Genomic DNA, 25631 nt, shown 5'->3' on the forward strand with positions numbered 1-25631 from the left:
TCTTTTATATTAAGGGGCCAAAAATGATGTTTTTTGTTCATTTGAAACCTAAAACTCATTAGAGCCCATTTTAGACAGAGAGCCCCCAAAAAAGTAGTTTTTGATGATTTCTTTAGGATCGAAGGGTTTCTCAAAGTTATGAGTAATTGATCAAAACATCACCCATTTATATTAAATTTAATTTTTGATGTTTCATAAATCTATTGGGGGGTTTTTTAGAAGATTTTGACTCCTTTGAAGCATCTATAAGGTGGAAGTTTATTTTTTTTATTGCTTGTATAAGTTGTATTATTTTAAGATGTCTTCTTCGGGATCTAATAGGAGTGGCGATCCTGGCTGGAAATATACCTACAACCCAAATCCTAATGATAAAAATTGCATAAGATGCAAGTTTTGTGAGAATGATATAAAAGGGGTTATAAACAGGTTCAAGAAACATCTTGCCGGTATCAGGGGGACAGTGCCCCATGTAAAAAGACTTTTGATGCTTTTAAAGAGGAAACAACCAATTTTTTGACTTGTTTAAAATGAAAAAAGACGAGAGATTTGCCTCCATAGCAAAGATTAGGTTTGGGCTTCGAGTCAGTTATGATGATGATGATAGACATGAAGATGGGGAGGGATGTCAAGAGGTAGAACAATCCATTATTAGGGGAAAGGGAAAGGGAATTATAATTGCTTATGGTTTTGGTTCTACGAGTAAGAAGCCTCGGGTTAGAAGCCCTATGGATAGTTTTTTGCCTCGGCCTGACCCTGAGGTTGCAGGAGAGAAAACAAAGAAGCAAACCACCATTGAAAATAGAATGAAGAAGGAAGAGAGAGATAGAGCTGCTTTTTATATCGCAACATGGTTTTATGAGGCGAACATTCGTTTCAATATCGCTCACCTAAGCAGCTTCTATGTCTTGGTAGAGGCAATTGGCCAATTTGGGCCTAGGATGAAACCCTCAACCCCATATGAGCTTTTGAAAAAAGCGATGAGTGTCACAAAGGATGTTGTAGAAGTTAAGAAGGATGCATGAGCCCAGTGTGGAGTTTCTATTATGACTGATGCTTGGAGTGATAGGAAGAAAAGTTAGTTGAATTTGCTTGTGAATTGTCCTTTAGGGACTATTTTTTTGAGGTCTATTGATATGCCTCTAATCATATCCATAGTGCCCATTACATATTCCAAGTTATAAAGAAGGGAATCAAGGAGGTTGGGGAGCATCTTGTTGTATAGGTTGTCACAGACAACGCTGCTCCTAATGTTGTTGCAGCTAATTTGTTGCGCATAGCTTATCCTAGAATCTTTTGGACACCATGTGCAGCACATTGTATATACCTCATGCTTGAGGTTCTTAGCGGTTTAACCGAGATATCAGGTGCAGTGAAGAAGGCAAAGTCAGTTACAAATTTCATTAATAGCCACCATCTCACCCTCAGCATGATGCGTAGATTTACAAAGAAGAAAGAGAATGTGAGGCCTCGGGTCACGAGATTTGCGACCTGGTACTTATGCCTAAATAGCATAAATTCGAGGAGAGTACAGTTGAGGTAAATGTTTACCTCAGATGACTGGAGAGCATGCAATTGGTCCAAGGATCAGGTTGGGAAGAAGGTGAGAGATATTATCCTTTCTAAAGTTTTTTGGCGAGGGGTGAAAGGCACTCTTAAGGTATTTTTTCCTCTTGTCAAAATCCTTCGCATGGTTGATAGTAACAAGGCTTCTATAGGCTATATATATGAGGCTATGGAGAAATGCAAAAGAGAGATAGCCCAAAATTTTGAAGATGTGAGAACCGCTACAAGCAATTTGGGAGATTATTGATGAGAAGTGAGATAAGCAACTACATTGGCCATTGCATGCAGCTGGTTATTATTTAGACCTAGCTTTTTTTTATGTTGACAAGGATATACACACAAATGACACAATTATGACTGGATTTAAGAAGTGAGTAGTGACAGTCCATGATCTTGATATCCAGGTTATTATATGTGTTGATGAGTAAATAAATTACAAGTGCTCATTAAAGCCTTTTGGGAGTACAATGGCGATGAAGCAAAGGACCAAAATTGATCTAGGTAGTAATAATATTCTTAAGATCATTAAGTTCAAGTAATCAAGTTTCATTTTTACAATTCTATTATTTATTTATGACTTTATTCTATATCTTTGCAACCAATTGGTGGAGCCAACATAGGTGTAGTTCTCCAAATCTACAAAAATTGGCCATTCGGATCTTAATCCTAAACACTTCCTCATCCGGTTGTGAACGCAATTGGAGTACTTTTGAAAGGGTAAGGTTGTAAGGGTAATTTGTATAATTGTATTAATAACATATGAATCATAGATATTAATTAGTTTCATTTGATTTTGTTAGATTCATACAAAGAAAATGTATAGGCTTGAATCAAAGAGACTCAATGACCTAGTCTATATCAAGTATAATCGATTCTTGAAGGACAGGTTTGCTAAGAGAGATAAGAGAAACCCCATCAGATCAAAAAATATGGACAATGCTCTGAAGTGGTTAGTTGATGATGATGAAGTTGAGAGGCATGAAGAATTGACATGGGACATGGGACATGGTCATGGATGTTTCAGGGACATCAGCCAACCCTCCTAGGGCCACTAGATCTTCTGCACAGAGGACGAGGGTAGAGGAAGAGGAGGAAAAAGAGGCAGATTCAGAAGAGATAGAGGAGGACGACTCCAATGAATATGATGCAAATGCGGCTGACCCTACTTTTTATGATGATGAATGATGAATAATGATTAAACTTTGAACATTGATTGAAGATTCTTTTGAGTCTTCAAGTATTACTTTCATTTTTATTTTCTTCCTCATGGTTGTGTATTGTGGATAGTGGATTTGTAGTTTCACTGGTTTGGTATTTGGTAACTTTGGTTTGGTAATTTGTTGGTAAATTTTAAGTTTTAATTGGATATAGACCGACTTATGGTTATGCTTATGGAGTGTGTGCTAATGTGTACTATACTTTGAATTCTGAGGTGCCCTAAATACATAATTTTTATATTTTATACAATATATACATTGTTAGAGACTATAGAATCCTTTTTGGATTCAATTGGGCCCCCCCAGTTCTGGGCGCCCGCCTAGGCATTGGGCGGCCTGGACCCCCAAGCCGCCTAAGACCCGCCTAGCGCTTTGTGAAACACTGATTGTGAAATGTCATTCATTAATTTCAAAATGTTTTGGGAGCATATAGACATACACATATAATATGTATGTATAATTATATATGTTTAGAATACATACATACATATCCATATGTATGCAAATGTATGCAAAAGCTATTCATATACATGAATAAACTTGTGTTTGGAGTGCACCTATATGCATACGTATGTATCTAGGGCACCTTGAAACCACGGAACCCGCCTAGGTAGCCAAATAACCCCCAGCTAATAGGTTAACTGGGTTTTGTTTATGTTTATCAGATGGAAACTCAATGTTTTCAAATTTGTGAACATAAACGGCTTTAGTAGCATAAGAGTTGTCATAGAGAATTCTGTATGATGTGGGACTTCCACAAAATGCTCTTTAAATATCTGTAAAAATAAAATAAAATTGAAAATCGGAGGGGACATCTTTGAAGCTACAATGTCTTTCAAAATTTACGAGGTATATATTCTGGTAAGTCAATTCTAATGCTTACTATTTATCCTACAAGAACAGTAGAGTAAATTAATATGCTAAAAGGAAATGGACATAAAGTAAACATCAAGAAAGTAACTTACATTGGCAAGACCAGTGGGTAGAGGAGGAAGTATTTTGAATGCAGTAGGGCGGTTGTCCAATTTATACCGATTAATGAGAAATGGAGAACTGACTGAAGGTGCCAGGCGAGATGGCTGTTTTGAACCTTTTGGAGAAGCTTGTGGCCCCATATGTTCTTTCAAGCTTTTTGCGGAAACACTATCCCCAGAATTGCCCTTTGCCACTACTGATTCAGTACCTGGACTATGGTTAGATACCTGGGTAGGATTAGAAGTACAAGATACTGCAGATACAGTCTCTGTTTTCTGTCTTTTACCAACATGATCAGTAGCTGTTTCTCCCTTAACAGCTAGCCCCTGAAAGAAAACCGATGTCCAGAGAATCAAAAAGGAGATATAAAACTCTCAATTGTTAAAAGATCTAAAAGACCACCAAAACTAGAAACACAATCTAATTTGATTAGCACTTTAACACAAACCATGAAAAAATAAGGGGGCAAAAAAAGATAATTCACTTTGTAAACACGGGCCCCAATTTCTATTTACAAAATCATTCCACCATTTTTCACAAGAAAATACTTTAACCACTTTTGAAGTGGACATAACATTACTGACTGACAATAGCAGAAAAGCCACATTCTTTTGATTGCCATTAAAACCTTTGAATCAACCAAAGTTTAATTTATCATTTAAAGAAAAGAAAAGTACACCAGTTCTTACTTGTTTTTCAAGTTTATCCAGCTGTTTACGAAAGTCACTACGCTTTTGGGCCAACATTTCCTGCTTTATTCTCAGCTCTTCCTTCAAGTGCTCCAGGGTCTCCAGCTTCTTCTGTGATGGAGGTAAGGGTTTGGAGTCTTTCACCACGAAGTTTTTCAGGGGAACAGCACTGGTAGAGGATGTATCAGAAGGTGGTGCACTACTGATCTTTGTAACCACAGATGTAATCTTTTCCTTTCCCTTCTCAGAAAACAATCGCTGAGATGGAACACTGGCAGCCACAATATTAGGTGGTGCAGCAGCAAAACTACTACCTCCTTCCACAGGAACAATATCCCAGTTAGCCCACCATAGCTTGATAAAGCGGTTACCCATCACCGCATCAGGAGCCTTAAGGGCAGTCTCCGCATCTTCCCTTTTTGAGAACTGGATAAAGGCCCTCTCGCCATTAGGTGGGATATAGATGTCAATGACCTCACCAAATTTCTTAAAATGGGAAAGAAGAGCCTCTTTCTTGTTGCTATTCTGGGGTATACAATTCACAAACAAAGTACGCTGAGCTTTTTCAGACCCTTTCCCATGTGATGGGAGAGGGCGCCCATTGATAGATCGTCGCACCGAGCTACCCATCAAATTTGTGGATTTGTGTTCACTATCCTCAGCAACAGTTCCAAAATTCCGCTTGACATGATGGAAAGGCCTTTGGACATCCATCATATGGACCTCTGGTTCCCCATTTGCTTCGGTGGCATGATAAGCTCGGTCATTCGATGTGGTGTCACTCTTACTCAACCCATCTGGTTTGTGACTAATCCGACCCCATACAGATGAAACCGAGTTGTGAGCCCCAACTGCCATGCTTCTACCTGACTTCTCAATGTCAATATCATCAGATAACCTCGAAGTAGGACGATCAGAGAATTCGGAATCCCATGGAGGCTCAGTATGATGCACCTTAGGTGAAGAAAGCTTCAGAAGCCCACTTGAAGTTTCCGGATGGTCATTATTCCACAATGGCTGGTCAGGATCATATAAGTCAGCTTCATTATGAGCTGAAGATGACAGGACCCCATTTAATCTCAACCCTTCATCACTCGGACTGTATTTGCTGCTTTTGTTAAGAAAGCCTTTGCCATTCATCGCCACGGTAGAAGAGGCAGTGACTGTAGGTAGAGTACTTGCTGTAGCACTCATCCCGACAAATCTTGCACTTGAAATTGAAACAGGAAGATTGAACTGCGAAAGGCTCTGGCATTTAAAAGATTTCTGAAAAATAAGCAAAAATTTCTGAAAACAACACTTACTCCTAGAAATCAATAAAAGTAAAAATCCTCACTCATTTACACTAAAGGATATGGTAGGCACCTAAAAAATCATATTTTTGCAGAATGCTTCGCAACTAAAACAATAAGGCAGTAGGACACAGCCGAAACAAAGTGCATCAAGCATAATTACATAAGCAAGCAATTATATGAAAGGCGCATGTACAAAAGCCAACCCCAAATAATTGGGATGAGGCTTCGATGATGATAATGATGATGATGATGATGATGTACAAAAAAGCACATCCCAGTTATAATTTGGACTTGGACGAGACTCCCATAAGAACCCCAATGCTCAATGACCAAAAATCATTAAAAAGAAAACTGATCCTTGTTGACTTAAAAGCTTCTTTTTTTTTAATTTGTCATCAATTTACATCATTGACACTGCCTGACGGTCATTGAGCATTGTGGCATTGCCCATATTTACAAGCTAGAATTGTGCCATCCATCAAAGGAAGTATGTAACAATAAAGTTATACCACGAACTATGAAGAATCACGAACAAACCTGAACATCTTCAACGACAATACGATTTACACCATGCTCCATTGGGCACATGTCCCCCCGCAGACAAAAACCACGTTCCTCAAAATCCCTACAACGAGGCCTAGCAATGCCAATACTTAATGAAGAATTCAAGGGTGGTTGTATTGCTCCTTGCAAACCCGAATGCATATTATGGAGTGCGTCTAGACCCCCTGCAGGCATTCCATGCATCAAGCCGAACGCACCCCAAGACGGGCTTGTTGTGTTGGCAGCATTAGATAGTCCCCTTCCAGCAAATAGAGATGTGGGTTTTGGTACTTGAGGAACTAATGGTGATGCAAAATCAAGAGCATCCACAGGATTGAATCTAGATTCATGTGGAGCCCAGGACCCTATACCCCTTCCTCTTCCTCTGCCAATTGGTGAGTGACCCAACGAAGTTGACAAATCAAAGTATGTTTGGCTACCTCTTGCCCTCTGACATACATCCAAAGGAGGCCGAGGAAATGGGATGGGCCCAAGACGTCGTTTTCCAGAGAGGTCCCTCTCTGAATTTGTAAATTCCTTTCGAGTTGCACCGGACAGAGGTTCAGACTCCAGCAAGGGTGGTCCATTTTCAAATGGCTTGCCCCGATTCTTGTTCAGTCTCCTTAGGAAAGGTTCATGAGCTTCTCTCTCAAAGGACTGGGATCGTGTCTCCCTCCTCCGATGCTTATGGTTGCGATCGTCATCTTCATCATCACTGATCTCTTTCTCTTCAGAATCACTATCATGGGCAGCAGAACTGGAGACTCGATCAGGCTTTGGTGATGAGCTTCTCAGTTCACCAGGATCTGCACTAATAACAGCAGGGGATAATTCCACTTGGCTGATAGTATTCACACTCTCAGCTGGCATTAAGATGGTACCATCCTCTAGAGCTTGAAACAATTTGGAAATAAAGGGCATTGTATCTGCATGTAAACGTATCAAAAGGAATCAGAAGGTAGAAAATTTAAAATCAGAAAAAGCACTACTGACAACAGAATACAAGATACTTAAGACCAGAAGCAGCACAACTCAGATCCAGAATCTAAGATTATCCAGAAGATTATCCAGATCTAGTACCACACAAAACTAGATTACTGTTTACAACCAACAATTGTTAGAGACATAGAATTAGCCTTTAATGCAAATTAATTATCAAAATAGAATAGCCTTTGCTGTACTGGACAGTCATTCATCCAGACATTCTTACGATCAGGAAAACAACAATCACACACACAAACAACAACTACAGGAACTGAGTAAAGCACCTTTCTTGACTTCAAGTGAGTAGCATATCCCTTCACCACCTAATGATGAAAGTATCTCAACTTTTAGCAAGAAATAATAACTCTCTCGGCAGATCTTTCAGAAAATATTTAAACTCCAATCCTCAGAAGGGCACATTAATATTGTGAACATTTTAATATCTTGAAAATAACATTCTAATTTTGATGGGGTTTCTATGAATCAGCCGACTCATACTGTACATATGAGGGCCGGGCTCCCACTTAAACCCATCTTAAACATGGATTTTTAATCCAAAATTTTTGGGATTCATGATCAGGGTTAAGATCATCATGAATATGGAAAAAATAAAATAAATTTTTCAAAACTGAAAATGTGATTTTTTAAGGAAAATTTGTACACAGACTAAATTCATTTTAGCCCCATGGGTTTTTTACAAAGTCTGTCCTAGAGATGGACATCAGTGAGTCAGCGGGCTCTTGCACCCGCTGACTCACGAATAACTTTTCCTTCTACTATTAATGATCCAAGTACAATTTAGTTTGTTCTTAGAAATACAAAGTTCAAACTGTTAACTACAAATAGGGAAGACATTCCCGCCCTTGAAACTCCAAACCTGAAGTCAGTGTCACTAGTACTTTCTTCATGGACGAGGCACATCCAAGAAAGCAGAGGGAGGCCCCTTAAGGGCCAGAGGACAACAGAAATCCACCCCACAAAAGCCTCGTCAGCACTCCCTGGCCCTTTACGGACCCCAAGGTGTAAATAGTTCCTTGGTAGAAGGCATTATGGGCAAGAAACATCAGACCTCATATCCAATTCCACTTGGGGATACTTTTCAGGAAAAAGTAATTGAAAATTTTCAGTTTCGAAATATCATAGGTACAAAGATCCAGTGAATTCTGTGAGTCCCAAGGCTATGCTGCAATCCACATTTTTGGCAATCCAACTTACATGCAAAATGGGACTCACTCACAATGTTACTCCTACAGTCACACTTCAGTAGTATAATAATCAAGTACAGCCATTCATTTCTATCACTAAATTAACATATATCCAGTAGCATTTACATAAAATGCTTTTCATTGTTCAACATGTATTATAATAAACATGTATAAACAATATTATTACCCTTTCTCCAAAATGCTACAAAATATACTTACTCTTTTTTGTTTTCATCTCACCTTGAACTTCAAGCTATCATCAGGAATATCGAATGGCTTACGCACACAGGGCCCCCCACTGCCAAGGCACCACAGGATACTTTTCAATACACTATGTCCAAGGAACAAGAAATACATGGAACCTCCTCAAGCACTTCTTTCCATCTACAAGTTGTAGGGGTAGGCCAACACAGCCATGAAATCATGTATTATAAGTCACCTAGCCACAAGATATATTCAATCCAATCACAAGACACCTACCTGTAGTCTTCATGGAATATGTGGCCCCCTTCAAAACTACACCAAGATCATCTATAGCTAAATCCTATACTCAAGTTCAGGTTTTCCATTGAACACAATTCAAAATTAAGTCTCGGACTCCTGATCACACCTCTAGAACATAGGAGGAGCTTTGTTGCCTATACATTCATCACCGACTTACCATATGGATCCTCAACTCCTTTCTTTTCCTTTTCTTTAAATAAGTAATTAAGTTGTATTGATGTTGTAAAAATGTACAATTTGATAGGCCAACACAGCCATGAAATCATGTATTATAAGTCACCTAGCCACAAGATATATTCAATCCAATCACAAGACACTTACCTGTACGCTTCATGGAATATGTGGCCCCCTCCAAAACTACACCAAGATCATCTCTAGCTAAATCCTATACTCAAGTTCAGGTTTTCCATTGAACACAAATCAAAATTAAGTCTCGGACTCCTGATCACACCCTCTAGAACATAGGAGGAGCTTTGTTGCCTATACATTCATCACCGACATTACCATATGGATCCTCAACTCCTTTCTTTTCCTTTTCTTTAAATAAGTAATTAAGTTGTATTGACGTTGTAAAAATGTACAATTTGATTGGTGTGAAAAAAAACACTACTGATAATAGGTAACCGCAAAATGGATACAAAAATGGTTACTAACAGTAACTAGGGTGGGACTAAGGCCATACAAAACTTGGCGAGTTATTTAAACAGATGACGGCTTTTGCAGTGTCAATGGTAGAGGGGAGAGAAGCCCTTGCACAGCCCAGGGAATCTGCCTCGTAATTTGCTTCATGTCAAGTGTGTTGAAATGACAACAGTATTCCTTCGCAATGATGGAAAATTTGCTTGAAGATGCCAAATATCCTGAGGCACGGGGCACCTTTACAGGCCCATTCAAGGACATTGAGGGAGTCTACCTCAATGAGCATCGAAGACCCCTGTTCTCTGTTATACAGCGATAGGCCGTGAAGAAGTGTCAAAGACTAAGCAAGTAAAGCATCCTCACTGGGGATGGGACCTGAGAAAGACAAAAGAGAATCCTGCATTATAGGCTTGAAATAGGCCACAATGCCAGCAGGGCCAGGAATCCCACGGGCACTGCCATCGAAATTTAATTTAATGACTCCAATAGACGGGGGAAACATGCCGATGACCTGGAAATGGTAAAAGATGTCACGAGGATGACATTGCACCAATTGGCAAGGAATTTGAGCTTCACTAGCAGTTCAAGAGTTCGTTTGATGACCCCAACATATAACAGTTGATAGGATCCTTTGGATGATGGTAGATAGGAGATGTTCGGCGCTTGAAGATCCTACAGTTCCTTTTAAGCTATGTGAACCAAATGATCACCTGGACAGCGAGCTGCCAAAAAAGTCTACTGAAAGCTAGCAGGGGGAAAGCATTGTACTGTTTGTAAAGGTCTTCCACCGAATGGGGATGGTAGGGGTGGAGGCCAGGAGTGGTAATAATGTGACAAATAATGGCTGATTGGGGGAACGGCAGAAAGAGGTGGGGGGTTTGATTCCCCTTCGGTACTACACATGGCACATCTATTGGCTAGAGGGAAGTCTCATTTCTTAATCTTGTCTGCCAATAGAAATCCGTCAAAATGGCAAGCCAAGAGAAAGCTTGCAACTTGGGTGGGGCCAGGCGGGGGCCAAGGGGAGCCACGCTCTGTTTGCAATCACTGGATTGGAGGTGCAGTTGTGAGGGTCTTGAAAAAAGAAGAGACTGAGAAAGAGTCATTAAAGGATGCGCCCAAACTAGTCTATCGGCACCTGAAACAAGTAAGAACAAAACCTCTATCTAGCTGGGAGGCCTCAGTCTCCATAAGGTATCGGCATAGGAGAGGTCTTCAAGTTCAGACCGTATTCCTTCCACTTAAGAACCATGGTTGGCTATTGAAGCGTCACTGTCTACAACAGTATTGTAGAGGGTGTTAGGGCAGAGACTGGACACTTGATGTACACAACTTCAAAATGTTACACAATGGACTCAACTACACCCTTTCAAATACCACATTATAGTAAAAGTACAGCAGACAACCCACAACTTTTCTGATAACTCAAAATGAAGACCATAACACCTCTATGAAGCCCAACCATCAATTTCCATTGAATTAGACAATGAGAGATTAATTGGCTACAACTCAATACACACTTATACAAAATTGAGCAATATAGTACATTGAATCAATAACATCAAACACTTAGATACTTGAACAAAACCATTCCAGTCCAATCTCTTCAACTCATAAACATACATGGAACAAAAAATCATGACCTATAGGGAAGCCAATTTTACCTCAATTTGCCCGGGATCACCTCCATGGGACTTCATAAACCCCAAACCGCATCTCCTCCTAGATAGAGTGGGTGACAAAAGCCCAGCATAGCCTATCTCCAAGTGGGAAGCCAAGAAGAACCTACCCAAATCTCACTTAGGCCACCAAAGGGGGCTGAAATTAAGTTGATCTGGGCAGCGTACGGTTCACACATGGGGTGTGGAAGAATTGATGCAAAACAGTGCCCAATAACACTATGTGGGAGATTATATCAGTGCAAAGTGAAGGCTTGGGGAAATGAATAAAATGGGCATGAGACAGAGCTATTACCTTGCTCTAATTTGTTTGAGATGATAGGTTTCAGTCAACTTTGAAATGCCATGGAGTTCCTTAAATGGCGGCAGGCGTAGGGAGAAAGTGTGGTGCATTGTATGGTGAAGAAGCAAGAAGATGGACTAGGCTTACACACCAAGGACCGTGGAAGGATCTCTCTCTTTCTCTCTCTAGGTGGGGCATGGAAGGCTATAGGGCTCTTGCTCTCACTCAATTCGGGCAGCATAACATTGCATTAAGAAGTGTCCAAAAAGGGAGATGAGAACCCCTATTTTATAGCGTGAGATTAGGATTTCATGTGCGGGTAGAAGGTTCTTCTCAATAAGGTGCAATATGGGCCCTTGATTTAGGAAATCTATAGAGTGAGAAAGGCATCAATCCAAGCCAATCATCCTTAACAAGCTATCATAGATTAAGGGATGAGATTTGATCACCACTATTCCCTTGGCCAATCCATACCTAAATTCTCTGTAATGTATTTGGTTCATATCACATCTAGGTTAACTAATCCATAAATTTAACATAAATTAAATCCAATCAATTGCCAAGATCACTCATGAGATATTTGGTTGATTTAGGAGAGGGATGGACTCATTAGGTAGGGTGTACCATATAGATAAAATATTTTTTTTTTAGTGTGACCCTTTAGGCCAATAATTCTCTCTCCTTTCACATGAAAGGAGAGATACATAGAGATTCCTTTTCTCTCTCAAGATAACCAATATTATATTGGATTCACATGGGTAAAATAAGAATGTGACAAGTGTCCACCCATGGGAAGCATGGATAAAGGCCAAAAAAAGGTTCATTAACTCACAAGTCAAGTGCTCAAACCTTAGGAGATAAAAAAATATGGGTGTGGCAACCCATAGACTGGGTGCTCAAAACACAAAAGACACCTTGAAGGGTAGCAACCTACAACGCATGTCCTCACACCTCTCCCAAAAATGTTTGGTGATAAGTGGTCAAGTGACTGAGAGTGAGAAACATAAAGGTAAGATGATGAAAGCCAAGCAAGCATAAAAGAGAGGAAGAAAGAGCAAGGGTAGAGAGGAGTGAGAGAAAATGGATGAAATGAGAGTTTGTTCAGATAGAGAAACAAAAAAGATCGAGGAGAGAGAGAGACCATGAGGGAGAGAGAACAAATGTGTGTTGAGTGCAAAGGCGTGTTCTGTGGCAATAAGAAGTACAGAAGAACATGGATAAAGAGTTATAGAGATAGAAGAGGAAGTGATAAATACAAGTCATTATATCATCATAGCCTCATTCTAATTAACTGGGGTCGGCTACACGAATCCCAGTCCACCATTCTGCTCTATTAAGAACGATACTCTCAATGAAGCCATAAGTTCGCATATCTTTTCTCACTACTTCCAACCATGTTCTTTTGGGCCTCCCTTGTCTTTTTTTATCCTTCCACTTTAACGAACTTGTACCTCCTAACAGGTGTTTTACTGGGCGCCACACATGGCCATCCCACCTAAGTCTAATCTCTCTCATCTTATCGCCTATTGATGCCACACCTAAATTTTCCCAAATAGATTCATTTTGAATTTTATCCCTTCTTGTCTTGCCACGCATCCATCTCAACATTCTTATCTTCGCTACACTCATTCTATGGTATATTCTTTTTGTCCACCCAACATTCCGCGCCATAGAGCAAAGTTGGTCTCAAAGTTGTCCCATAGAACTTACCCTTCAGCTTCATTGGTATGCGGCTTTAATTTTGCGTACGACATCTTCCTCAATCTCTCTATTTTCCTAGATTATCGACCCAAGATATTGAAAGCAGTGTTTTAAAATGCGGGATGCGACCCTGATGCGGTGGGAGGCCGATGCGGCGATGGGGCTCGATGCGGCCTGGATGCGGGTGCATCACAATGATGTGGTCAATAAATGTAAACAAATTCTAAAAAATCTTAAAAAAGAAGTTAATGCATAGAAAAAAATATGAAGGTGATATATGTGATAGTAGGCATTTTAGTTTAATGATTAACTTCAAAACTATTAGCTATTGGAAATTCTATATCCAGTTATCCACTATCCCCTGATAGAAACTAGAAACTTGAAACCAGCTTCATAAAGCATTCAACAATCAACAACCATCAGCACAAATTTGCACCACAAGCACAACTAATTTTAAACACAACCATCAACAACCATAAGTACAACCATAAGCACAAAATAATGATATTACAAAATACAAATCAAAAGTCAAGCTCAAGAAGAGTTAAGAGTTAATAAATAATAACTTAATACAATCAACCATTTTGAGAGTCAATTTTGAAATTTGAACTTCATTTTTTCAAATATCAATCAGACAAGTCATCTTGAAATCAATATCATCCTCGACGACCTCCATGTATTCTTCTTCATCGGTCTCCTCTGAGGCAGCTTCCTCCTCGACCTCTGAAGCTAATGTGCGAGTGCGACTAGACCCAGCAGCTCCTCTACTGCTTTGTGCTCTAGTGTTAAGTCGATCTTCTTCATTAGCCCCTGTTGCTTGCTCAATATCAAGCCATGTAAGATCCTCACCCTCAAACACACGCTCTTGTCTTGGATCCATGGTCCACGCACTTATGGAATCACCATCAGCTTCATATAATTGAATAGGGTTGAGCTTCGTGCAATTTTCATACCTCTCCCTAAGCCGCTCGTTATACCGCACATAAACCAAATCATTCAACTTTTTCTGCTCCAACCTTTTTTTTATTTTTTTGTATGGAGCTGTGGTAGAAATTTGAATCCGATAAATTAGATTTTAGATTAGAAAATTGAAATTCAAGAAATAAAGATTAAAGAATAAGGAGTAAAGGACTTACATGCTCAAATGCACTCCAATTGCGCTCACAACCAAATGAGCTACATGTGAGATTCAGCACTTGAATAGCGAGACGTTGTAGATTTGGTGTCTAGCTTCCATATAATGCCCACCATGCAGCTGTATAATATTTTATAATTTAGAATATAGTTAAAAATTAAGGGTATAAAATAAACAATAGAACTATATATAAAATAAGAGAAGTAAGATTATTTTTGGGCTTTTGGCCTTTACCTGGATCTGTAGTGTCCCAATTTCGAGTGGCAATATCTCTCCCAAAGTTTCCCAAGGCTAACTTGAACTTAATCAATTCATGGCTCTGGATCTCATCCTGGATATCTTTGTCTGACACCAACCTCTCCAACACATCTAAGAACCCACTATTTATTACACGATCTGACTCAATGGATGGGTGCTTGTAGTGAAGAGATGGGTTTAGAAAATAACTGGCAGAATGGAGGTGCCTGTGAAGCTGGGTATCCCATCTCCTATCAATAATTTCAAATATAGCTTTGCGCATATTTTCATCATCCTTTAAAAGATTTTGTATTTCAGTTCTTGCCCTAGTCATTGCCTCATGTATGTAGCCCATGGCGGGTTTCACATCACCATCAACCAGTTGAAGCACTCTCACTAAAAGGCAAACCACCTCCAACGCAATAATTATTTGACTCCAAAAAGATGTATTCAAAATAATTTTTTCAGCCTTTCTCCCATCCTTATGCTTTGACCATTTGCTTTGACTCCATTGCTCTAAGAAAAAATGGTCCCCAAGGCACTTTTTTGCTTGGCTAGGCTTCGAAGAGTGAGAAATGACGTGGCAAATCTAGTGATACCCGGCCTCACTAATTCTCTCTTCTTTGTACAAGACCTCATCATGCTTAGGACTATGGTGTGATTGTAAATAAATCCAACAACAAACATAGCTCTTGAAATCACCCCACTAAATAAAGATGTTATACCCATTTTCTTAAGCATAAGATTAACACAGTGAGCTGCACAAAGAGTCCAAAACAGATGCTTCCTCTTCAAAGTCAAGAAATGCCCAACTGCAACATAGTTGGCACCATTGTCAGTGATAATTTGTACCACATTTTGCTCCCCAACAAAATCAACAATCTCATCCATCAAGCCAGATAAGTATGTACCATCATGTGACTTGTCTGATGCATCAATAGACTTAAAAAAAAATGTACTTGTTGGGCAGTTAACCAAAAAATAAATGAACGGCCTTGATTTCCCATCGAACCAACCATCACACATAATAGTGGCCCCATATTTCTCCCACCCTTTTCTCTGAGAAATCAAAATTTTATTCACATCAAATACAGCATCCTTCAACAAGAGCTCCCTAACCTCATGTAGTGAAGGAGGAATAAATCTTGGGCCATATTGCCCATTTGCCTAGACCATGCATGCCAAACTATCCAAAGTTATAGTATTAAAAGGAATGCCAGCCATGTAAATCCACTTTGCAATCCACTTACATACCGACTTCCTTTGTTCTTTCTTATATTTATTGTCAATTGTGGTTTGTTTTGTTTTTTTCTTTCTCTCTAGAACCACAATTTCGGGGCTAGGGGTGAAAAAAGAATCTATTGGCCCCTTAGAGAGAGGTGTTCTTCTCTCAGCACTACCACCAATATTTATAACCCTCTCTCTTGAGGTTGGAGTATGAGTACCCCTTTGCCTCATAACAACTTCAGACATATCATCATCATCATCATCATCATCATCATCAACATCATCAAATAATTGCATATCATCAAGTAATTCCTTTCTTTTCTTTTCTTTTTTCTCTTTATCTTGTTTCAATCTATCCAAATATTCTCTAATCTCCTTTTTTATATCATTTGTAGCTTGTGGGCATGCTCTTATATTCCCAGAAATTCCGGCTAAATGCTCTTTTTGTCGAAAAATACCACCCATATAAGTATTTCCACAGAGCAAGCATATCACACAATTTCTATCTTTCAGATTTTTTAGTTTAGCATATTTGTAAGCTCGATCCTTGTTACTAGAAAAGTGGGAAGAAGACATTGCCCCAAAATAAGTATAACAATATTATTGTACAAGAAGGAATAAAAAGTTACCGACTCTGTGAATTAGTGCTCGACTTCTTCACGGCCTCTGAAATCCCCAATTTCTTATCACAAATTCACCTTAACATCCCCAAATCAACAATCAAAGGCATCAAATGAACATCCAAGTATCAAACAACCGCCAAATCGAAGATTTCGATGGAAAAAAAAATTTAGCCAAATTTGTTTTTCCTTTGTTTAGGGGGTATAGTAACCCCCCAAACAGTTTCCCTAAACTTTGGAACTACAGAAGACCATTTTGCCCGTCCCCGAGAGGCAAAATCGAAAAAACTTTCCGCGGTAACGATGCGGTGCGATGCCGTCTGATGCGGTGCGATGCGAGATGCGGCCTAATGCGGCGCATATGCAGCTGCATCTGTCAAAAGCGCATATGCGCCAGTTCGCAATTCGGATGAGAGCGCATCCCGCATTATGCGGCCGCATTTTAAAACACTGATCGAAAGTGCAGTCTTTTTGGTACTTCTTTGCCGTCAATCATAACTAGTTCCTCGTCTACTTCTGTTATTACAAAACTTGCATTCCATATACGCTGTCTTAATCCAGCTAATTTCAAAACCTTTAGATTCTAGAGCATCCCTACAAAGTTCTAACTTTGTGTTGACGTCATTTCAGGTCTCATCGATCAAAAACTATGTCATCTGCGAACAACAAACATCACAGTACCTCATCCTGTAGATGCTTAGTTAAGTCATCTATAACTAAGACAAAGAGGTACGGGCTCAATGCTAACCCTTGATGTAGACCTATTGTCACTGAAAACTCACTCTTCTCTCCACTGGCTAGCACTCCATCGTATATATCTCTTACCAAGTCGATGTAATGCATGGAGAATCATTTCTTTTTTAACACCCACCAAATCAAGTCTCAAGGTACTCCATCATAAGCTTTCTCTAGATCAACAAAAACCATGTGGAGGTCTTTTCCCTTAGCCCTAAACTTCTCAATTAGTTGTCTGAGTAGGAAAATAACCTCGATTCTTGACCTCCCTGGCATAAAACCAAATTAGATTTCAGATACACTCGTTTCATGCCTTAATCGTTGCTCAATCACTCTCTCTCAAAGCTTCATAGTATGGCTCATAAGCTTGATCCCTTGATAGTTCGCACAATTCTGTATGTCTCATATATTATTGTAAATAAGCACCACAATACGTTTCTTCCATTTGTCTGGCATTTTCTTTGTTCTCAAAACCTTGCTGAATAGCTTCGACAGCCAATCAATGCCAATCACCCCCATGCACTTCCAAACCTCTATTTGGATACCATCTGGTCCTAAAGCCTTTCCTACCTTCATCATTTTCAACACTCCTTTCACTTCCAATATCCTAATCCTACAAATGTATCTATAACCTCCGCCCTCATTTATACCAACAGATCCTTCTACCACTATGTTCCCATTGTATTCGTCATTTAATAATTTTTAAAAATAAACTATCCACCTTTCGTTGACCTCTTCAGCCTTCACCGAGACCCTTTGATCCTCACTCTTAGTGCATTTAATATGGTCTAGATCCCTACACTTTTTCTCTCTCATTTTTGTTAATTTGAAGACATATGTTTCACCTTTTCTTGTTCTCAGTTTACTGTATAGATTATCATATGCCTTAAGTTAGCATTTTTATATTCTTCCAAGTTTTGATCATGTTTATTATACTACCAAGTGTTATAACATGATCGTTTTTCACTAATGGCTTTCTGAACCTCATCACTCCACCACAAAGTTTCTTTATCGAAATGTATTTTCCCTCTAGATTCTTCTAAAACTTCTTTTGCCACTTTCTTAGTTTAGCTTGCCATCTCACTCTACATAACATTGACCTCATGTTCAGAGTTTCATTCTCCTTCTTTAATTAATTTATCCCTAAATAAGTCTATTTTCTCATTTTTTAAATTCCACCACCTAGTTCTTGGACACCCATTACTTTTACCCCTTCTCTTCCATGTTTTTATGCAGAAGTCCGTAACCACGAGCCTATGTTGGGTTAGTCAAACTCTCTCTCGGGATAACCTTGCAGTCTTTATATGATAGTCAATCTACCTTTTTAACTAGGAAAAAGTCTATCTGGCTTTTATGTGATCCACTTTTATTGGTTATTAAATGTTCATCTCGCTTTTTAAAGCACGTGTTTTTTATTGCTAGGTTGTAAGTTAGAGCAAAATCTGGAATAGCCTCACCCATCTCATTTCTTTCCTCAAACCCATATCCCCGTGTACCCCTTCATATTCTCTACTATCCTACACTGGAAAAAAACACTACAGGGACCTGCCTTCTTGAAGTGGTGGAACAACACTAGCAGCAAAACACCCCCCAGATATGATGAAAGACAACTCCAAGAGACCAGGAAATATGGAATACCATGTCAAAATTGTGAAGAACATGCGAAGGGTGTTGGGACATCCTTTAGGCCCATAAAATGATGTTCTTTGAATCCCCTTCCACGACACGGTAACAACCCTAAAAGGGGTCAAACCTAAAGAGATCCTTCCAAAAATGTCTGCTCTCAACTCAAGTGGAGTTGTCATTACCAGGAGGACCACAAAAGAATAATTAAATGTTGGCCTCTTCATCCCTAAAAATAACCCCAAAACCATCAGGTTCGGGCTTACTTAAGGAACAGCCATCAAAGTTAAATTCAACAAGCCATGATCCGAGGGAAACCACAAAGAGGATCAAGGTTGTCTGGTCAGTTTGTTGGGAAACGAAGACCTTCCAATTGGTTAGGGAATCTGATCAAGAGAAATGCTTGAGGAGCATATGTCTAGATGCCCAAAAAATGGTAAGGTTAAGGAGCTCGTCCAAAACATATTGAATAGACTTCTGAATGCCTTGAAATATCCTTGAATCTCTCTCCTTCCAAATTATCCAGAGAATAGCTAGGACCCTAGCCCTCCATAGGAAGAGGCTGACGTCGGGGTAAGATGCGATGAAGAAGGCCAAAAAAGGCCACCCCCTGGAAATGGGTGTAACCCACTGACAATTAAACTCCTTCAGATTAACTCCCAAAAGGCCGCAGCAAAATGAAAGTACAAAGAACAGATTGCAAGAGGAAAGCCTCAACTTTGGAGATGATCAATTGCGACTTCCTGATTACGGATTGTATGCCAAACCAACTCATGGATTCGAGGGAGCAAGGGGTAATCCAAACTATGTTGGGGGGGGTGGGTGATGGATGGTGTGGCTGAGAGAGCTTTATAGAAGGAGCAAATAGCGAAGGTCTTAGTATGAGATGGGGTCCAAATAAGCTTGTCTGGGACAGAGGTATTTTTTGAAAAAACCTAATAAAAGGTTGAGAAGAGCGAGTAGGTCAGTGATTTTGGAATCTATGAGGCCTTCTAAAGATTAGGTTCCACATGAAGGGTTGGTAGGAAGGTCTGAAATACTCAGCAATAAAAGCCGAAGGCAAGTCTAAAACTAAGAAAAGGTTGGGTTATTGATTTCTAAGGGGACACCCCCCAATCCAGAGATTAGGCCAAAAGGAGACCCCATTTCCACAGTTTACCTTGAACCTAACAAGAGAGTGAAAAGATTGGCAAGAGGTGAACATGCTTGGAGTGCCATTGTGCAAAGATTGGTTTACACAGGACATGCAAGATCTCTCTCCATCAACTATGTAAAGTGCCATTATGATCTCTTCAACCTATTCAGTGATGACATTGGAGTAAAAAACATGTAACATGTAATAGATGACAATGCTGCAAGCACTACATTGAATAGAGTCATACACTTCATAGATTAGACGTAGCAGCCATCTGAGGAGAGCCAACCCCCTAGCAAACCTCAAACTACTAAGCCCTAAAGCAACTTTCACGGCTTGTCAATACACAAAGGGAAGCCTAAATAATAGCACAAAGGAATTCCTACAATGCAGCCCAATCTACAACTGTGAGTTTCAAGCAACACTGACACCTCAAGTGATGAGAAGTGTAAGACCTTAGCTGTAGGTGTTGACACGCATAATTGAAACCCCCATAGAAGTGCCAGACACTCGAGGGGAAATGTAAAGATGAGTAAACAAAAATTCGACCAAAGGGAAAAACATTTCAATACAACTATCTAAAAGTGCATGGGCACGGTACCCAAAGTCAGCATTACTTGGATAGATGTGCCAAACACACCTGAAATGAGTCACGTGTAGGCACCAGTAATGGTGTCCCAGAGACACTGGCCTTACAATCACAAGAGTCTCTAGCACACACAAACTAATGTATGTAAAAACAAAGAATTCAACTTTCCCAGGACAATACAGGGAAAAGGATAGAAATTAATTACCTTGAAAAACAGAGAAAAGTATAGAAGTGATATTTTTTGTATTTCTGTTTTTTGGCTGTGTGACAACCCATAGATAGAAGTACAGGTACAGCAACAAAAAATGTGTAGATCTTAGTAAAAAGTCACTTTGTGTCATAAACCTAACACAATAGAAATGGGTTTAAAAGACAAATGAGACAATTTGAGAAGAAAAGCATACCTTGGCCCAGAAATTCAACCAGGTTCTCATTGCAAAGTTTTTGTAGTTCCTTTATAGGTTTGTCTTTTTTTAATAATGCCGTGACATACTTGGCAAGAATCACTGGGTCAGCTTCCGTCCTACAAACCATGATAACACATATTGTGCCATTAAAAAAATTTTAAGCACATTAAAGATGAATGACAAATACTCATAAATTCTAAATTAAAGGAAAGATTATTAAATATAAAAAGCAATTACAATTTGAAATAAAACCAAGTCATGCCAAAAGTGTTGTTAGCCACTATTATTTTTGTTTAGATCATATACATGTTCTTTGTTCTACTACACATGCGCATGCGAATGGTTTGTGTGGGAACCCTACCTGCATTAATTTGTTTTTAAGCTTTAGAAGAGTTTAAGAACTAGGTCCTTGTTTGTACAATATTTACAATGTATCCTCACTACAATCCGCCTTGTTTCTCAAGTACATAAGAACCTTTCTGCATATGCTGTTCCTCACTATAGGGTCCATTGGGAATTTCTATTCGCCATCTTTCATTCATTGTCTCTCTTTAATTTCTAGAGTGGGGGAAGGGGGGAAGGGGAGCGTTTCCTTACTTCCATAACACAATTTCATTTTTTCTAAGTCATCTCCTTTGGCACCACTAGATTGGGATGATGGAGGTCATTCCTTGCCTGTCAATTTCTCTCTAGCCATATAGCACAAATCATAGAAGTGGGAGTCGGGTAGGGAGGTTGGCACTTCCCCCATCTTCCCTGGGAAGCTCACTCTAACGATTCCAAAATTAAAGTCCAAGCCAAGCTTGTCTCCTAATCAAGGGATCGTCATCCCCATCTTTCAAGGATTGTTGTCCTTGATAAAATGGATCTTCATCCCTAAGTGAACAAAATTCGAATCCCCATGGGAGACCACTAAATATGTGAGTATGATCCTAGTGTGAGGGATCTCGATGCTAAAGAGAGATTCAAAAGTTTTTTATTTTTGAACCATAGTACCAAATCTTCCAACCAAGGGGTCAGTTCTGCTCTGGAATCTCACTCATGTGCTCCAGGGATGGGAATCTCGCTCCTCTACAATATTTGAACCTCATAATATCAATCTTTCATATTAAGGACCGAGATCCTGAGTTACAAGGTGTCCAGAATTCATGGTATTGTAGTATAGAAATACAGTATAATATAGTACAGCATTGTATTATAGTATATATTAGTATAATATAGTAGCATATACAAGAAAGCATAACATATGCTAGATATACTAGATATTTGTATTAGTAAATTCAAATATAGTAGCCTATAGCATGCTATAGGAACATGTAGTACAAAGCATAGCATTACAGTATATTATAGCAATATATTATAGTATAGCAGTGTTGTACAGTATAGTATAATCCTTGAGTAACGCAACGTATTGTAGCATACTACAGTAATATATTATTGTATAACAATAAGGTTTAGAATTGCATTATATATTAGAATCTAGTTCACTAGAATTTAGGGTGTACGGAACGCAGTCCCTACTAATTGGAGCTTCATAGTAATTATGATCTTGACGAAATCTTGATTTTGGATTTGATGCGGTGCCAATCCTGGTAACTATGTTTTGAAGTCAGAGTCTTAGATTTCAAGCTAATTTGTTGCTATCTAACGATTTTCTAGTTAACGACCACTTATTAAAAAGTTTTGCATTCCATTTTCATGGTCATTTTTTACATTAGCAGTTGTGAAACCAACGAGCTGACTAGGACGTGCTTGAGCCGACTCAAACATGGCAGTTCCCAGGTTCTATATTATCACAAACCACTGAACGGCTAGGGTTTTCTAAAACTGTGTTAATGAATCACCTAGTTCACTGTGGGTTCTTTTTTCATATTCTTTTCCTTTTTCTCATCATTTAGGCCGACCTGCCTCAAATCAGTGAGCCGAATCAAATTAGCAAATGCCCAACTTCGTACTCAATTCCTTTTCCTTAAACACCATCGAGAACTCATTGCTCCTTCATGGGAGCTATATTGAATAGCGTAGTTCCCTGTAGAGACTCGGGTGATTCCTGATATTCGCGTTGATGTTTCTCCTTCTTCATATTTATTTCACTTTTTTCCATTGTTCAAGCCAACCCACCAAGAATTGGCAAGGCAACTTGGAAATTGTCAAGGAACTGGTGAGCCAACCTGGAAATCGACTATCCGATTCGAATTATTGAGTGGTGAGTCAGCACCTAATTATTGCTTTCTAAACACTAACAAGAACTCAATTGTCCTCTATGGGAGATGCAGTTAATCACCCAATTCATTGTATGGACTTAGGCGATTACTGAGTCTGGGGATTATTTTCCATTATTCTTTCAATGTGTTTCTCATTTTCTCTTAATGATTTGATTTGTGGAATGTATACATGGGAGTGAGTTGTTCGGAGGTCACTCCTTGGAGTGAGTTGTTCTCTTCATAGGTAATTTGGGTTTCACACTATGGGATATTGAATTTGAGGGACACGGGTTGCACTCTAGTAGACGATTGTTGTAGAAACAAGTGGTATCATGGATTATAATCTCCTTGGTCATGGTAATGGAGCCATCTTGCTTTTTGAGTTCATTGATGGTAGCACGGTAGCTTTTAGTCATGGAATTAGAAAAGTAAAAACAAAGTCTAAGAGTTGCATTAGGTTATCCAAATTTGCGTCGATGCTTTTTTGACAAAGAGATTACTCATTATCAAGTTGTATAAAGAGAGCTCCCAATGGAGTTCCTTATCCTCATTATAAGGTTCAAAGTTGTTTGGAATAAACTCAAGTTGCTCTTGTAGCATCTCGAGTTTTTCCTCGACCTATTTAACTTCGACACCAATCTGAAGGTCTCTAAGTTCCATTTCCCAAGGCAACTTTGCTTTTTAGCTTGTGCACACCCAAATCATGCAACATTCCCTTATTCTTTCTTCTTTATACAGGATTCAATTTCGTGTTGCTCCTCATGCATTGCATTTACCTTGAGGTTGATCTGGCAATTATGCAATTGGTGAGGTGAGATTTTGCTTCTCTTATGATGAGCTCATGATTTAATCTAATAGATAAGTCATGTTCTTATCATGACCATACGAATCTATATTTTTCCTTTTCAATTTTCCATGCCTACCTATGATAATTTTCTGCTTCATGTAATACAAGAGTATAATGAAAGCAATACAGATAGAAATGGTAGCGAGCATGACCAACTCATTAGACTTCCAATCTCATTTATTCTTAATTTCAAATGACTTCTATACTCACTAAATTATTTTAAATACCATTGATGGAATAATAAACGTCTCTTGACTCAATCTCAATTGAAAGTGGGAGTGAATGAGAGAACTCTATAAAGTGCATGAGAGAAACTTTCATCATTTTGCACATCTAGTGTATGCATAGAGAACTGATGGTTGGACAAAGTGATCTAGCACGTTGTATATAGTTTTTAATTTTTCTTCTTTTCACCGACTAGATCACTTACAATGGTCCAAATACAATTAAATCAACTCAAATAAATCAAATAAACAACCAAAAGAGGTTCTCACTTGTTGCCACATAATTACAACTTCTTTTATTTAATAAACAAAAATAGCATAATGTATATGGGAATAAGAAAGGACAAGACATAATAAGACTGCAAAGCACAAAACAAGATGCTGGAAGATTACCTCATCCGGACTTAGTACACCCTACACCAGGTCTCCTCCAATGGCAAACGGGATCAATGGTCTATCTTAGATCTACAAAGTATGGAAAAGCCTTGGCTACTACCCTTACCAATAGGAGAGAAATGGAATTACTATGCTAACCTAAGCCTCAATGCGTAGAGAGAGTGTGTGTGCGGGGGGGGGGTCTAAGGGCAAGATGAGAGAAGGTGGCATGCCACCCTAGGTGAGAGAGAGAAATATGAAGAGAGAGGTGTGCGAGAATGAGATGGGAGAGCCCCTGTTTATAGAGTTTTCCAAGGGTTAGGATTTCTTAGGATTAGCCACCCTTATGGAGACTAAATCCCTACCATTGATTATAAGAGACATGTGGAGTGAGAAATTTGAGCCATCCAATCCTAAAATCAGCTATCACAATTCAAAGGAATGTGCTAGAACCTTATACTTCGGCTTCCTAAACCTAATTCCCATCAAATAATAAACCACAGAGAATAATATCGTACTTTCTTTTATTTTCCCAAATCTTCTTACACACAATATATGATTGAAATCAATACTCTGTAATTTCAAAACTTTCTAATTTCATGCAACTTGATTGAGTGCCTTAGATGGCACATCCATAAAATAGATCAAAGTCTCCAAGAAGAGGTGTGCCACTGATGGGGCCCCTAAGTGGGCCACACATACTTCTCAACGTGTGCATGGTGGGGCCCCCATAAATATAAATGAATTATAAATTACAATATTGAAAATAAACATTATTTCTCTTTGAATATTTAAATAATGAAAAATCAATATCTCTCAATTTATAAATCCATGTTGCAAAACTAAAATATATATAGACTTCTAAAAATCAAATAATCAATCTAAAAATTATTTAACATCAAAATAATTAATTCCAAATAATGTTGATGGAAATCAGATCTGAGTCATCTGACTATGTCTAGAAATTATAAAATTGCTGAAGCACTCCATCTTCTA

General features: G+C 38.9%; 1 protein-coding gene across 26 annotated transcripts in view; it reads right to left on the reverse strand.

Annotated features, from left to right (window-relative positions):
- LOC18422490 (zinc finger (CCCH-type) family protein / RNA recognition motif (RRM)-containing protein) overlaps positions 1 to 25631 on the reverse strand; it is a 78182-nt gene that overhangs the window by 47897 nt on the left and 4654 nt on the right. For 8 of the 26 annotated variants that reach the window (XR_016052448.1, XR_016052447.1, XM_088862474.1 and 5 more), the window contains exons 3-6: positions 20983 to 21101; positions 6277 to 7208; positions 4445 to 5692; positions 3746 to 4081 (exon numbers count right to left, since the gene is read on the reverse strand). Coding sequence is in view for 23 of the 26 variants with exons in the window: in XM_088862474.1 (XP_088718600.1) it covers positions 3746 to 4081; positions 4445 to 5692; positions 6277 to 7208; positions 20983 to 21101 (2635 nt within the window). In the remaining 3 variants the exon portion in view is untranslated. Of the gene's footprint in view, positions 1 to 3745; positions 4082 to 4444; positions 5711 to 6276; positions 7209 to 14413; positions 14533 to 14646; positions 15092 to 20783; positions 20839 to 20982; positions 21102 to 25631 lie in introns of those variants that run through there. The other 18 variants (XR_002281122.2, XM_088862470.1, XM_011625144.3 and 15 more) reach the window with 9 other exon arrangements.

Source organism: Amborella trichopoda, chromosome 3 (assembly GCF_054954075.1).
Source record: "Amborella trichopoda isolate Santa Cruz 75 chromosome 3, AtrichopodaSantaCruz75HAP2 v2.0, whole genome shotgun sequence".
Taxonomy (NCBI): Eukaryota; Viridiplantae; Streptophyta; class Magnoliopsida; order Amborellales; family Amborellaceae; genus Amborella; species Amborella trichopoda.